Source organism: Grammomys surdaster, unplaced genomic scaffold, assembly GCF_004785775.1.
Source record: "Grammomys surdaster isolate TR1022 unplaced genomic scaffold, NIH_TR_1.0 364, whole genome shotgun sequence".
NCBI classification, from domain to species: domain Eukaryota; kingdom Metazoa; phylum Chordata; class Mammalia; order Rodentia; family Muridae; genus Grammomys; species Grammomys surdaster.
In genome coordinates this window covers 3,200,697-3,215,432 of record NW_021604783.1, presented here as the reverse complement: position 1 = coordinate 3,215,432, position 14,736 = coordinate 3,200,697, and the positions used below count along the sequence as shown (strand labels likewise).

The 14,736-nt window shown below is 47.8% G+C and overlaps 2 protein-coding genes across 3 annotated transcripts in view; one reads left to right on the top strand and one right to left on the bottom strand.

Annotated features, from left to right (window-relative positions):
• Nucleotides 1-217: 217 nt before the first annotated feature.
• On the bottom strand, nt 218-11,177 carry Tp53 (tumor protein p53). 2 transcript variants are annotated; one of them, XM_028780049.1, is made up of 10 exons: nt 11,060-11,177; nt 4,855-4,940; nt 4,565-4,586; nt 4,196-4,468; nt 3,139-3,322; nt 2,841-3,063; nt 2,379-2,515; nt 2,220-2,293; nt 1,323-1,429; nt 218-756 (listed from the first exon to the last, which is right to left on the bottom strand). In XM_028780049.1, the coding sequence occupies exons 2-10, from the start codon at nt 4,938-4,940 to the stop codon at nt 675-677; spliced, it is 1,188 nt and encodes a 395-aa protein (XP_028635882.1). In that variant the 5' UTR covers nt 11,060-11,177; the 3' UTR covers nt 218-674. The 2 variants fall into 2 exon arrangements, with proteins under 2 accessions (XP_028635882.1, XP_028635883.1); XM_028780050.1 differs by having other exon boundaries at nt 638-851.
• A 1,116-nt stretch (nt 11,178-12,293) lies between these two features.
• Nucleotides 12,294-14,736, top strand: part of Wrap53 (WD repeat containing antisense to TP53) — a 17,467-nt gene continuing 15,024 nt past the window's right edge. Inside the window, exons 1-3 of the mRNA XM_028780048.1 lie at nt 12,294-12,913; nt 13,038-13,136; nt 13,838-13,949. Coding sequence (XP_028635881.1) covers nt 12,531-12,913; nt 13,038-13,136; nt 13,838-13,949 — 594 coding nt within the window. The 5' untranslated portion in view covers nt 12,294-12,530. The remainder of the gene's footprint in view (nt 12,914-13,037; nt 13,137-13,837; nt 13,950-14,736) is intronic.

Genomic DNA, 14,736 nt, shown 5'->3' with positions numbered 1-14,736 from the left:
GGACAGTTGGTTCCCAAGTTATGAATGGAGTCACCCTGCTCCCTTGTTGTCATGCAGTCCACAGACTGACCCAGTCCCCGGCTTTGTTCGTCTTCTGGAACCCAAGTTCCCCACCCCTGACTCCAACACTGCCTGGACTCAGGTGGGTGCCTCCTAAATTCATCCCTGCACCTGGGGGCCCAGGCAGCTTATGCTGATATCAACCTCTCAAAAACCATACAAGTGATAACAAAATTTTATTGTAAAATAATAAATTGATATATAAAAAGGGGTTTAAAAAAAAAGGGGGGAGACAGGGTGGGGGACTGATAAATGCAGACAGGCTTTGCAGAGTGGAAGGAAAATGGGCCCTGGAGGATGAGGACCCTATGAGGGCCCAAGATAGAATCTTACAGGGCATGGGGTAGGGTGAAATTTCATTTCAGGTGCCAGGGTCCAACAACTGGCTGGATAGGATTTCGCTGGGCCAGCAGAGACCTGGCAACTACCAACCCATTCCCCAACCTGGGCCAGGAACCAGTACTCAAGAGGGGGCTGAGCCCTAGCTACAAGGTAAAAAAAAAAAAAAAAAAAAAAAAAAAGGCAGTGGAAGCTCTCATAATAAGCCCTAAAGTCATAAAATGGCAAGAAAGGAGAGGGGGAGGTTGGTGATGGGGGACAGGATGCAGAGGCTGTCAGTCTGAGTCAGGCCCCACTTTCTTGATCATTGGTTTTTTATGGCGGGAAGTAGACTGGCCCTTCTTGGTCTTCAGGTAGCTATAGGAAGACAGAAAAGGGGAGGATGAGGTGATGTGGGCTAGCAGTTTGGGCTTTCCTTCTTGATCAATGCTTGGAAGGCTCTAGGCTGGAGGCTGAAAAAAAGGGAATTTAAGATGGCTTCTACTATGGGTAGGTATATTCACAGAACACGCTGGAGTACTTCTGAGAACCAGTTTATCCTCCCTTTCATCGCCGTCACCACGGACACCATTATCACAACCATCACCACCACCACCACCACCGCCATGACCACCATGAGACAGGGTCTTGCTTTGTAGCTAGCCCTTACTGGCCTGAAGTTTTATATAGCTTGTGAAGGCTTCAAACCTCCCCAAACCCTCCTGACTCTCTGCCTTCCTTACTGCTGAGATTATAGGAGCATGACATCATACTTTGTCCCTCATCCCACTTTATAGAGCCTGAAATGCTGAGTACTAAGGCCTCAAAGGGCCGAGTAACCCACCCATCCAGCAGAGTGGGGTTACTGTCTTTTACCACAAAGGCTGAGCTGGAGGGAGGTCAGGGTAGAGCCCCACAGCCGGCTGCTGGCCCAGGTTGCTCACCTGGAGTGAGCCCTGCTGTCTCCCGACTCCTCTGCAGCACGGGCGTCCTTTAATTCTAAGGCCTCATTCAGCTCCCGGAACATCTCGAAGCGTGAGCGCCCGCGGATCTGTAGCAAGTGAAGCGGGACAGAAGTGCTGGAGAGTCACACAACCACTTTCATGCTTTTAACAACTTCCTTTCTGAAAGCTGGTCCCCAACTTTAGCTGGCTCAAGGTACAGTTTTTTTCTTGTGTGTGGGGGATGTCTTTATGACGGTGTGAAACAGGCATTCAGTAGAACATGTAAAACAAACTTGGGTCTTTTCAGTTAGAGGGAGCAGAGCAGGATGCTCAAAATGGGGACAGACACTTAACAGGGAAATCCTGAGACATGCACAGTGTTGCAGAGCTGTAAGGTCCAGTGAGTCAGGTGGATTAAACACACCGAATCTGGGGCCTTATGCAAGCTTGGCAAGTATTCTGAAACTGAGTTACATCCTTAAACCTGAATGTCTTTTCTTGTTGGCTTTGAGCTACCCTCCTCAGTTCTGTAATTACAGGCACCTGCCAACCAGGCCAGCCTCTAAATACATTTTTGACATACGGTATTTTCAACCTATGACGAGTTTCCTAGAACATGTTCCCAGCCCAAGCAGATGAGCACCTGTGTTTTGATATAAGTTGGTGTTCTCAAGTTAGTTACAACTGAGAGTCACTGCCTGAGGAGCCACAGCCTCAGAGCCTGTGCCCTGAGGCTAATGTCATAGCTAGAGATGAAGCCACTGAAAAAGATCCAGCATTTTGTGTACTAGACCTAGAATTTTAGTCTGATAAGAATACTACTTTATACATGCAAGAGACAGAGGCAACAATGGATACATCTTGTCTCTGAGATGCCGACTCTCCCAACCTTGGTACCTTAAGGGTGAAATATTCTCCATCAAGTGGTTTTTTCTTTTGCTGGGGAGAGGAGCTTGTACTGGTGGGCAGTGCTGTGGAAGGAGAAACCAAGAGGTGACTTTGGGGTAAAGTTGAACAGCCACAGCCTCCCCCACCTTCTTTGTCCTGCCTGCTTACCTCTCTTAGCACTCCCTGGGGGCAGCTCCGGGCAATGTTCTTCCTTTTTGCGGAAATTTTCTTCCTCTGTACGACGGTCTCTCCCAGGGCAGGCACAAACGCGAACCTCAAAGCTGTCCCGTCCCAGAAGGTTCCCACTACCCGGGACGAGAAGAGGAACAGCACAAGGCAGTAAGAGAGCTGGGCCAAATTCGGACTGTTTTATAAACCAGGCCCCAGCTGTTCCCAACCCCTCTTGTCATATCTGGAGCCGAAGCTCCAATTACACGGACCCTCCAAAAGAAGTCACAGATAAGAGAAATCCCTAAGCTGGAGAGGGAACAGAGAAGGAGACTTCAGTTAGTAGACAGGGTAGGATCTAAAGAGGGTTGGGCATGTGGTAGGGGGTAGAGCTCATGGAACAGAAACAGGCAGAGGCTGGGGAGGAAACATGCTAGCCTGACCTAGCCCATAGCTTCCTACCTGGAGTCTTCCAGTGTGATGATGGTAAGGATAGGCCGGCGGTTCATGCCCCCCATGCAGGAGCTATTACACATGTACTTGTAGTGGATGGTGGTATAGTCAGAGCCAACCTCGGGTGGTTCATATGGTACCACCACGCTGTGGCGAAAAGTCTGCCTGTCGTCCAGATACTCAGCATACAAGTTTCCTTCCACCCGGATAAGATGCTGGGGAGGAGCCAAGCCTAGGAGCAAGGATAAGTCAGAGGCTGGGAGACCCCAGGCAACCAGTTCTACCCCACAGGCGGTGTCTGGCTCACCGTCACCATCAGAGCAACGTTCATGGTGGGGGCAGCGTCTGACGACCTCTGTCATGTGTTGTGACTTCTTGTAGATGGCCATGGCACGAACTCGGCTACCAGCTGGAGGCGTGGCGCTGACCCACAGCTGCACAGGGCATGTCTTTGCCAGCTGGCAGAACAGCTTATTGAGTGGAGGGGAGTACTGTAAGAGAGAGAATCGAAGGTACAAGTGTCAAGGTGGGGAACTAATGAAAAATATCATCCAAGCACCTATTGGATGCCAGTGCCGTGGCTGAGGGCAGCTAGTAATGATAGGACTGGGGTCTACACACCAGGTGGTTTGTTTTCCTCTCTGTTTTTTTTTTTTTTGTTTGTTTGTTTTTTTTGAGACAGGGTTTCTCTGTGTAGCCCTGGCTGTCCTGGAACTCACTCTGTAGACCAGGCTGGCCTCGAACTCTCGAACTCAGAAATCCACCTGCCTCTGCCTCCCAAGTGCTGGGATTAAAGTGCGCCACCACTGCCCGGCCCTCTCTGGCTTTTTGAGACAGTTTCTCTATGTAGCCCTGGCTGTCCTCAACCTCACCAAGATGGCCGCCACACCTGGCTTCTCTTTTTCTTCTTTTGAGAGGGCATCTCACTGTGTAGTCAAGGATAACCTTGAACTTTTCTTCCTCCTGCTTTGGCCTCCCCAGTGCTGGAGCTACAGGTGTGTGTCACCCCACTGGGCTCTGTTTTTGTTTGTGGTGAGAAGGGGCCTTGCTTTGATGCTCAGGCTGGCCTTAAGCAATCCTGCCTGCCTCAACGTCTCTAGCAGCTGGGCCTACAGTGCATGCCTCTGTGTCTGGCTTCAGAAGATTATTTTCAAAAGCCAAGAAAGGAATGTGAGGGAAGAAAGTTCCATGTCCCCTGGAGAGATGCAGAGAATAGGAGAGGAAGGATAAAAGGCTAAAAAGGGCTCAGGGTGAAATAAAACTCTGAGGCATAGTCCACAGGCTAAAGAGGAACCCCCAAATCTAGACAGAGAAAAAGAGGCATTGAAAGGTCACACAAAAAGCAACTCCTCAGGCCCACTGACCGTGCACATAACAGACTTGGCTGTCCCTGACTGCAGGAAGCCCAGGCGGAAGCCATAGTTGCCCTGGTAAGTTTTTTGAGAAGGGACGGAAGATGACAGGGGCCACTGAGTGGCTGGTGCAGGGGCCACTGGTGCAGGGGCCTCAGTTACAGGGTCCTGTGTTGGAGGAGCTGCTGCCATTTGGAGGGCTTCATCTGGGTCTTCTAACAACTCTGCGACATTCTGGGACAGGAACAGATCCTCCATGGGGTTAGGTGACAACACCGCAGCAGACTGTGGAAGGGTCAAAGTAGAACCTCAGGACGGTGTTCTCAGTCCACCAACCCACCAGCCCACCAAAGCCCAAGTCCCTTTCTGCCCCGACCTTACCAGAATATCTTCTTGAGGAAGTCTGGAAAACAAGAACAGAGAGTTAGTTCCCCTGATTTTCTTCCATTTTTTGGAGACAGAATCTCACTTATCCCAGGCTGGCCTCAAAGTTGCTACGTAGTCAAGGATGATTTCAAACTACTGAGACCCTTGCCTCTACCTCCCAAGTGCAGGGATCACAGGCACCCAACACCATGCCATGTTTTAACTATTGTTTTTGTTTCTCACAGACAAGGAGAGGATACAGGTATGGTGAGATGGTACCTTAGAGGCCCCATAAGATCACTCACATGGATTTCCATAAGCCTGAAAACGTCTCCTGACTCAGAGGGAGCTCGATGCTGATATCCGACTGGGAATCCTCCATGGCAGTCATCTGTAAAGAGAATACCTGGTGTACTGTATGGATGCATAACTCGTCAATTAAAAAAAAACTATGGCCTATGGGAAAGGGTAGAATAAAAAGAAGATGGGACATTCGGTGGGGAGATTAAATCCTGGGAACACGGAGGACAGAAGCAGGGGGCTGAGCTGAGGTAACCAACCACGTGGTAGAACTTAGGTTAAAATAATAGGGATATTAAGTTATGAGCAAGTTAGAGAACAAACCAAAGCTACGGCCAAGGTGTTTGCAAATACAGTTTGAGTTTCAGAGTCGTTATTTCGGGAAACTTATGTGCGGCTGGGAAAGCTTGAGGTTACAAGTATCCAAGAAGTTGGCCATGCTCCTTTGAGAAGTCAGGACCCGAGACAGCTGTGAGGGACACCATTTCCAGAGAAGCAAGGATGGGCAGCTCTTCTGTCTTTTATTCTGGCTGCTCAAGCCTGGCTTCCTATCGGCTTCTCGAACCACAGGCTGCTTTAAGGAACAGATAACCAGAGAGCTACTTCCCACCCCCGCAAGCCCGCCCACATCTGCACCCTACATCTCTCCTCCCTTCCCTCTGGGGAGGGCCACCTCCCCCACCCCCTTATCCACCATCTCACACACAGATGTTTAGTCACAGCCAGCCAATCTCCAGCAAGCCATGCCATCACAGTCTTCACAGTAGTTAAGCTGTATGACACTGTGATACTCTCTCTCACTATTAGTCATGTAGCTGTCACCTCCCTTATTTAAACATGTACTTATTTATTGTGCCTTATTTAAAGGTGCCAAGAGCGTGGAGGTCAGAGGACAACTTGCATGAGTTGGTTCTCCCTTTCTGATAAGTGGGTTCTGGGGACTGAATTCTGGCCAGCCCCCTAGGACATCATGTTTCTTTTCTAACAACAAAGACAAACGTTCCAGGATACTTACTGTTAATACTGACTATAACCTTAACATTTACTTTCACTTATAAGTAGATTAATCGCTTTCTCATTTATTTAAGAGGTTGAGAACTCTTCCCATATGGGCTACTTCATCTGTCTTGACGGTCACATCTGCCACCTGACAGGTGACCTGCCAAGAAGACACACAGGGCAAGTGAGATTTATTAAAGATGGCCACCCAGTCTAGTGCATCACAGGCTCTTATGCACAGTTCTCTTGCAATCAGTGAAGGCCGATCTTAGCTGAAGAAAGTGAAGGACCGGATATTATAGCCCTTTCAATCTGAGGTGGCTGGCTACGGAAAGGGGTGAAGGAGGTCCAGAGCCTCTTCAGATTAATAATTAAAACTACAGCATTTAACTATCATATGTCCTGTAAATATCACATCTACTGTACCTATCTGAAAGGATTACCTTGTGGCCTTTTCATTTGAGATTTGTCCTTGATGCAGAGCTCATTTGTGAAGCCCTGGGTTCAGTCCCCCTCCCCCAACGGTCCACATACATGTAAGAGCTCAGCAATGTTGACATGAACACCTCATTTGTTCTGAGCTAATAGTGCTCCTGTGGCACTAACCACTGCCCATTCCTGCCAGTTCATGCTGCCAAGGAACTCTGTTCAGTGAACATAGCATGTGTGTGTGCATGTGCAGTACTGTTAAGTAGGTTTTCAGTGTTTCCTTAAAAAGAACAGTTGCCACTATGGAACTTCTCACAGTATCTCGGGAGGCTGGATGTTTAAGAAAACGCTGGTTGGGACTCAGGAGGGGTTTGAACACAACTGCAGCAGGCCTGCTGTTTTCAGGGGCTCATCTCATTCGATCCTGAGAAAGCTAGGCAGGTAGGCAGGCAGCAACTGACAGGTAAGGGAATGAAATCATTTACCCAGGACCCAGGATCTCGAGGTAAAACAGCTGGAAGGGTTCAAGGCTTGTCAATGGCAACCCTCAACCAACCCCCAAACCAAATGGAACAAGCACTCCTACTACCAAAAGATGGGAACCAGAGAAGCCAGACGCCACACCCTACGCTGAATAAAATGATCCTAATGTTATATAGAATTTAGTGAGCCGGGCGGTGGTGGCGCATGCCTTTAATCCCAGCACTTGGGAGGCAGAGGCAGGCAGATTTCTGAGTTCGAGGCCAGCCTGGTCTACAGAGTGAGTTCCAGGACAGCCAGGGCTACACAGAGAAACCCTGTCTCAAAAAAACCCAAAACAAACAAACAAACAAAACAACCAAACCAATCCAAACAAAATCTTTGGGGGCTGACAGTGTAGCTCAGTGGCAGGGTCCTTATGTGTTATGTCTAAGGCTCTGGGTTCAACACCCAGCATTGGAAAAAAGGTGGATGGGGTGGGGGCCAATGACCGGAATGGATGTACTGCTGGTTCTAAAAGTAACAAGACAGTGTCTGGTATAACTTAAATTCAGCATGCGTCTCACTCAGTGAAACATCTAGGTGCACTTCCTACACCAGTTGGCATGCACAGCAGGAGCCTTGCACAGAAACCGCTCCTGTCAGCCTTACTCTGGATGTGAAGCAAGAAAAATCACAGCACCACGACACACTGGTGGGAAATAGACAAAACTAAGTTTTGAAAAATGTTTCAGAAACACATTGGATGAAGAATACAATTTGCAGAAAGACTCAAAATAGTTTATATAAATCAGAAAATATATGGGTCTGTGACCAGAACAGGCACTTGGTACCAAGACTGATCACTCCAAAACTAATTTCTAGTAAGTCGTCAACTGACCTCTTACGTGTATGCTAACGAGTATGCATGAGCAACACACACACACACACACACACACACACACACACACACACTCACAATGTGATAAAAGATGACCACTATTTTTTATTTAGTTTTATTTTATATTCTGAGACAGTCTCCTCACTCTGTAGCTTGGCTATAAGGCAATTCTTCGGTTGTAGCTTCCTGAGTGTTGGATTTGCAGGTATGAGCCAGCACATCTAGTTTAGGACTGTTTGTTTACTGCTTATGTAACTAAAACATGGATTCAAGAGGAAATGTTAAGTGCTTATTTGGCAAATTTTGAAATAGCCTTGTAACCCTCTTTTGCACCAAGATGAAGACAGTTGGTTCATTCTATCAGCCAAAGACAAAAATCAAACAAACAAAATGTTAAGATTTGTGCACACTGTTAGCTTCCTTCCTAAAAGCTCACCAGTTTAGGTCTCAAATCGACACCAAGTTAGTAACTAAGCAATCAACACCAAGTTAGTAACTAAGGAATCAAATTTACTTCTGTCCCTTCTGCCGTCACTCTCTAAGGAAGCATCACTTTTGCACCTTGGAAAATATCACTTTTGGGACTTATTCCCTGCTCTGCCCCCTTTCTTGAGACAGGGTTTCACTATCCATTCCAGGCTGGCCTCAAATTCATTACTGTCTTAACCACTGTAGTGGTGGGATCCCAGGTACTCAGTTTGCTGTGAGGCTTGTTCCAAATCTAAGAAGCCAGACAACAGTGGCTTTGATCCCAGCACATAGGAGGCAGAGACAGTTGGAGCTCTTCAAGGCCAGCTTGGTCTACAGAGGGGAGTCCCAGGATAGCCAACCATGGCTACAGAGAGAAAGCCTACCTCAGGCAAACAAATTATGACCAGAATAGAAATAAAAGGATTGGGAGAAAGGATGGAGGGTTCAGTCAACTGCCCTTTCTCCGTCTATGGAAGCATCCCCAGGATGTTAATGCTGAGAATCACACAGATTTCTGTTTGATTCCAATACAGCAATCCATGGACAAATCAAATTTGGTCAAGCTGGCTTTAGCCTTTGTTTTTGTGGTTCCAGGATTTAAACCAAGGGTATCACGTTTGCCAGGTAAAATACTCTACCATAAGCTGTATCTCCAGCTGTTTGTTTTTCTGAGACAAGGTCTTGCTACAGTAGCCCAAGTTGGTTTTTGACTCATTGACTCTTGCCTCAGCATCCTGGAGTTTTAGCACTAGAGGCACGTACCACCAGGACTTCCTCATTCACCCTTTCAGGAGAAAAGCTTGCTTGCTCTGATTTCCTAATGTATGCTAACTTACACACTTTTTTTGTAGACAGTCTCATTTATCCCAAGTTGGCCTACAAATACAGAGGGAAGGATGACCTTGAACTTATATTCCTACTATTCAAGATTTTTTTTGAAGATAGGGTCTCCCTAGACCTTGAACTCCCTGTATGTATCAGACACTGTGGTCTGGAACTTGAGATTGTTCCTGCTTCAGGAATTTCTAGTGCTACAAAACTGTCAGGTAATCTTGTGTCTGTGTAAATATTAACATACGTGACATTTTTTTTTTGAGATAGGTTCTTCATTGTGTATCCTTGGCAGGCCTGAAACTCAGATATTGATCCACCTCTGCCTCCCTAGTGCTGGGATTAAAGGCCTGCAGCACCCAGTCAAGACCGGCTTCTTTTTTGTCAACACTATATCTACATTTGCAAACAGGGACCGGGCCTAGAAACACCTCCTTTTAACTTCAGATTGGGATCTTTTCACATTCAAAAGAAGAGTCCTAAACCAACTCAGTCAAGAGATTGCAAGAGCAGGTCGGCTATTTACATAAGAAGGCATCCCCTGACCTCGGTGATTGTCCTGTCTAACCTTCACAGCTGGGGTTCCTTTGGCGTACGAAACTCGGGGTGATTTGTATTCTACTCTAATACACTCGAGTAAACCTAGTCTTCCTTTCAGTTTTACACCTGAAGCTACGCAATAAATAAATAAATAAATAAATAAATAAATAGAACAAAATAAAAATTCAGTCACCTATTGTTCCCTTATTCTTTACACCAAAACTACTAAGTCTTCAGAGGGACAAAAAAAATTATTTCCCGTTTCAAGCGCTGTGTGGAAATAGTATTTTTACAGAAAAAAAGAAGAAGAAGAAGGAGAAGAAGGAGAAGAAGAAGGAGAAGAAGAAGAAGGAGAAGAAGAAGAAGAAGAAGAAGAAGAAGAAGAAGAAGAAGAAGAAGAAAAGGCACGCAAGAAGTTTGGTGCGCGATAAGAAACTAATAAAATGACCTGCCCTAAAAACTGAAGTGGCGGGGACAGGCAATACCCGGGCCCAGACAGAGTTCTGCCACCTCCCGCTGGGAAGAATCGTTCCGTACGGGCAGGCTGCACTTAGGACCTCCGGGCGCCCTGGCCAAGGCCCGCCCCTTCCGCTTTCAGAACGTGCTGAATGCGTTAAGCAAGGGAATGGCTCACCCCAAAACCGGATACTCGGTAATTTGCTTTTCCGGCACGAAGAAACGACCTATCGGCGCACTCTTTTAAATAAACACCTCCTCCTTTGGAAAAGCAATAACCAAGTAATCCAGAAAAATAAGATGTCGAGGATAGCAGTTTTCTTCCTCAAACAACAGAACCAGCCTAGAATACATTTCTCCCCTCTTTGCTACTCCCCCGTCGCCGGGTGAACAGTGATCTGCTCCGAAAAAAGAAACCGGAAATGCTCCTGCAATCGGCAGAAACGTAAATGTGGAGCCAAACAATAACAGGGCCGGCGGGCCTTTCAGAACAAGAGGTTGGGTCGGGCCCCGAGGGCAAACACTTCAGGCTAGCACCGCTAGTGCTTCAGGCTTTCCTTGGATTTTCTTCATCTAGCAGGGTCGAGAAGCGGCTGGAAAAAAAAAGAAATCACTCCAGGGACAAAGGTCCGGAAGTTGCAGGACCTTAGCAGCTACGGCTTCCCGGATCATCCCGATTTCATCAAGGAATGGAGCCCGAGGTTTCATTAGGATGCTATGGGGTCTTAAGTCTTACGCTATGAATCTCGAAAAATTTCAAGTGATAGTGTTTTGTGCATGTTATTTCAGGAGCTTCCATTTCCCAGCAGCGGGTAGATAAGGGTGTATAGGATAGCGGAGAGAAAACCCCTTAGGCCATCTCAGGGGTCCCCAAATGCTCTATCTACTTTGCAGGTGCATGACTGTGAGGCTAGTTGGTCCTAACATCATCACCTATACTCACTTCAGCATCTGACATACTTCCCCGTTCATCCCGCCCGCCAAGCTTCCATTCCGCCCATCTCAACCGCGCTGAGTCCCCCCACTGTCCCACCCCCAAACCCCCGATTCTTTCTAGTTTTATGTATGCAAACCGAGAGAGCCAGTGACCAGAGAGGACTCATCACGCTCAGTCAATTACTTACCCAGTCTTCGGGGGAGCGTGACACCCTGCCGGGAAGTAAGATGCGGGCCTAGATCCCAGGTGCCCCCTAAGTATAGTCGCTACCTACAACCAGAATCGTCCCAATCAACTGAAGCTTCAGAACTTTAGCCTGTGTGAGCACGTGGGAGGGGAAAGTCCCTATCCCAGCAACCCCCGCGAGACTCCTGGCAGAAAGCTGGATAATCGCCATAACAAGTAAGGGCAAGTCATTCGGTGGGTTGAGGGCAAGAAATGGAGGCGGGGACTTGGGAGAGTCAGGATTCTCCCTGAGATGTTGCCATCAACACGAACGGTTTGTGAAAAATCGTCTAAGATAGAGCTGTAAGGAGAAAATTGGTGGAGACTCCTGCCACTGTGTCGAGTATAAAGAGTGGAAAGAGTTAAGCTTTTATAGTCTGTTTTAAGTGGACCAGTGCGTTGAGCACTGTGCTCTTTCCTATCTAGCTAGATAGACAAAGTCATCTTTTTGGCTTTTTGAAACTGAGTCTTTGTAGCCAGGCTGGCCTGGAATTCACCGCAGTCTTCCTGCTTTAGGCCTCTCAAATACAGGCATGAACCAACATCAGCAGCTATTTTTTTCCCCCTCATCAGCTAAAATGTCACTTTAGAAAGGCTTTTCCTAATATGTCAATCTAATCTGTTGTCCGAGATACTTTTTATCACACCACCTTGTTTAATTTCCTGTACAGTCCTTATCACTATCTGTAAAGATCGTTTTCACAGCCTTCAATTGCACAGCAACGAAAACTTTATGGACAATGAGAACTCGTAAACTATTTTATTCATTGCTATTTTTTTTCCCAATGCCTCGTACAGTGCTGGGTAGGAAGTAAGAGTTTGAAAATAGATGTCGAATGAATAATGGGAGGGAGGGGGAGGGAGGGAGAGAGAAAGAAGGGAGGGAGGTGAGGAGAAAGGAAACCTTATTTCGAGGTTGCGGGATTCAAAACAAGATATTCAAGGGGGGCAAAAACTAGCAAATAAGCGCCCTCTGCAGGCCAGGGAGGATAGGTACTTTAAGAATTACCCCCAGGGGACGGTAGGGGGAGCGCGTGTGGTTTTCACCATTCCAATTTAGACTACAACTCCCAGAAACCTTTAGGAAATCTCTAGCGCTTGAGGGTTGGGCAAAGTCTTTCCTTCCCGCCTTATCGCTCAGAATCGGAGGAGGATGCGGGGAGCCTATCGGAAGGTGGCCCGACTCCCGCGAGAGCAAGAAGCACTGGCGGCGCCTAGCGACCCTAGGCGCTTCGCTTTGGACGTTCGTTTCCCCGTGTTAGCTTTAGGTCGCGGGTCTCGGCTTACTCTTTCCGGAAGAGGAAAGCGGACTCAGGGCTGTGCAGTTCTGCATCCAGATCCCTGGGAACGGTAATGCGGTCTTGCCTCGGCACCTGGTAGGCTGCTCATCGAGGCTTGCCCAGCCTCTGCCTTCCGCGAGCTTACTCTACAGAATGAAGACGTCGGAGGAGCGACTCCTAGCTCCGGATAGCCACCCTTCTGACCTGGCCCCAGCTCCAGTCCCCCAAGGTTTCCCCGCGGACAAAAATACGGACTCTGAGCAGGTGTCTCCGCCCTGCGGTGGAGATGATCAACCCCAGGTAGCCACAGATCCCGTGGCTGGGTCGGTTGTGTCCCAGGAGCTTCAACAAGGGGACTCAACTCCTCTGGAAGTAGAATTTAATACTTCCAGTGAGTTGAGTCTTCGAATCGAGGAGCAAGAAATTTCTGAAAATGCGAACCTTCCCGTAGAAGAAACGAATCGACCTGAGTCGGAGTCAGGAGAAGCCACGGAAGGTGTGTCTGAGGAACCCGCTGCGGTGGATGAGGGGGACATGTAAGTGACTTTGGAATCTGAGGAGCCTGGACCTGTGAAAATGACAGCCATCAGTCCTCAGCTCCATTCCACTCCCATTTTCCTCTGACGACCCACGTTTGTTGATTCTCCATCTCCTTTCCAGCTTTTGGAGCTACAACTTCTCACAGGTACCCCGATACCTCAGTGGTTCCTGGTCCGAGTTCAGCACCCGCTCCGAGAACTTCTTGAAAGGTTGTAAGTGGTAAGTACCACGGGCAAGGAGATGGCCACCTTCGGGATTTTCATCTTAAAACCCATCCATACTTGGCCCCTCGTGGTGAGATGACAGTCTTGGAATCTCAGCATTTGGGAATTGAGGCCTTCTTGTCCATAGAGTGAGACAATGTCTTAAAACAGTAACAAAGTCGGGCGCATGCCTTTAATCTCAGCACTCTGGAGGAAGAAAGAGGCAGATCTCTTAGTTCGAGGGTAGCCTGGCCTATGGATCCAGTTCTAGGACAGCCAGGGCTACTTAGAGAAACTGACTGGAGGCAAAGCAAAGCAAAACAAAAGATAAAAAACCAACCCCAGGGTTTCTAGAGGCTGACAAGGAGCAATAGAAAACTGGTGAGTACCGAGGTTAAGGTTTTCCCCTCCCTTCCCCTGTGGATCCTTACTGCCATTTCTAGTATTGTGGATTTACCCCCAGGCTGTCCCGCAGGCTAGCCCTTTTTAGCTTTATTTTGAGATAGGTATTGTCAAGTTGCCCAGACTGGCCTGGAGCTTGTCCTCTGCCTCAGCCTCTCTAGTAGCTGGGGTTACAGATGTATGCCACCATTCTCTGCACGAGCTTGTTTCCCTAGAGCTGATGTCTTCTCAAGGACGCAAAGGCTAGCCATAGCCCTAGTGCTACAACTGGAAATCGCAGTTCTGTCTGGATTTCTAATTTTCCTGTATTTTTAGGGCCCCTGACGGTTCCTGTATCTTGACCAATAGTGCTGATAATGTCCTACGGATTTACAACCTGCCCCCAGAACTGTACAGTGAACAAGAGCAGGTGGATTATGCTGAAATGGTAAGGATAGGGGCTGCCTCTGCACCTTTGTCTGCTGCTGCTCGTTAGAGCCCTTCCTGCAAATGAAGTCGGTGTGTCCGTGGGTCACCTGTTCACAGACAGGATTTTCCTTCACCACAGGTTTTCACATACATCATTTTCTGCCTTGAATTATGGAGTCGTTTGAAAGACTAGTCAGGAACCTGTGTTTTCTGTGACAATGTGTGTTTCTAGGTGTTTATTGAATGATGTCCAGTTGGCGTTGGGGATGTAGCTCTGAGTGCTTGCCTAGAATTACACACAGAACCCATGTTTGAGCCCCCACACTGCGTACACTCGGTGTGCTCTCCAGAGGTGGAGAAGAGGGATGAATTCAAGGTCATCCTCAACTGCATAGCAGGCTCTAGACTCCTGTGTTTGGGTTGGGCTGTATAGGAGTGAACCATAGCTGAAGAGCTGGTTGTATTTTTTTGGGTAGTGTGCAGATGCGTATCAGTAACTAAGATCGTTGCACGTTACAACAAATGCCCTAAAAGTCCCAGGCAGGAGTTCACTTCAGCCTTCGATGAGCAGTGTTGTGAGACTCCAGTATCTGTCTGTTCTCTCCCTCCTCCTTTCCTTTAATCCCTGCACTTGGGAGGCAGAGGTGGGTGGATCTCTGGGAGTTTGAGGCTAGCCTGGTCTACTGAGGGAGCTCCAGGACAGCTAGGGCCATATGGAAAAACCCTGTCTTGAAAAAACCAAACCAGACAAACCAAGATTTATTTTTCCTTTTTAAGGATGTGTGTGGGTATATGCTTCAGAGCTG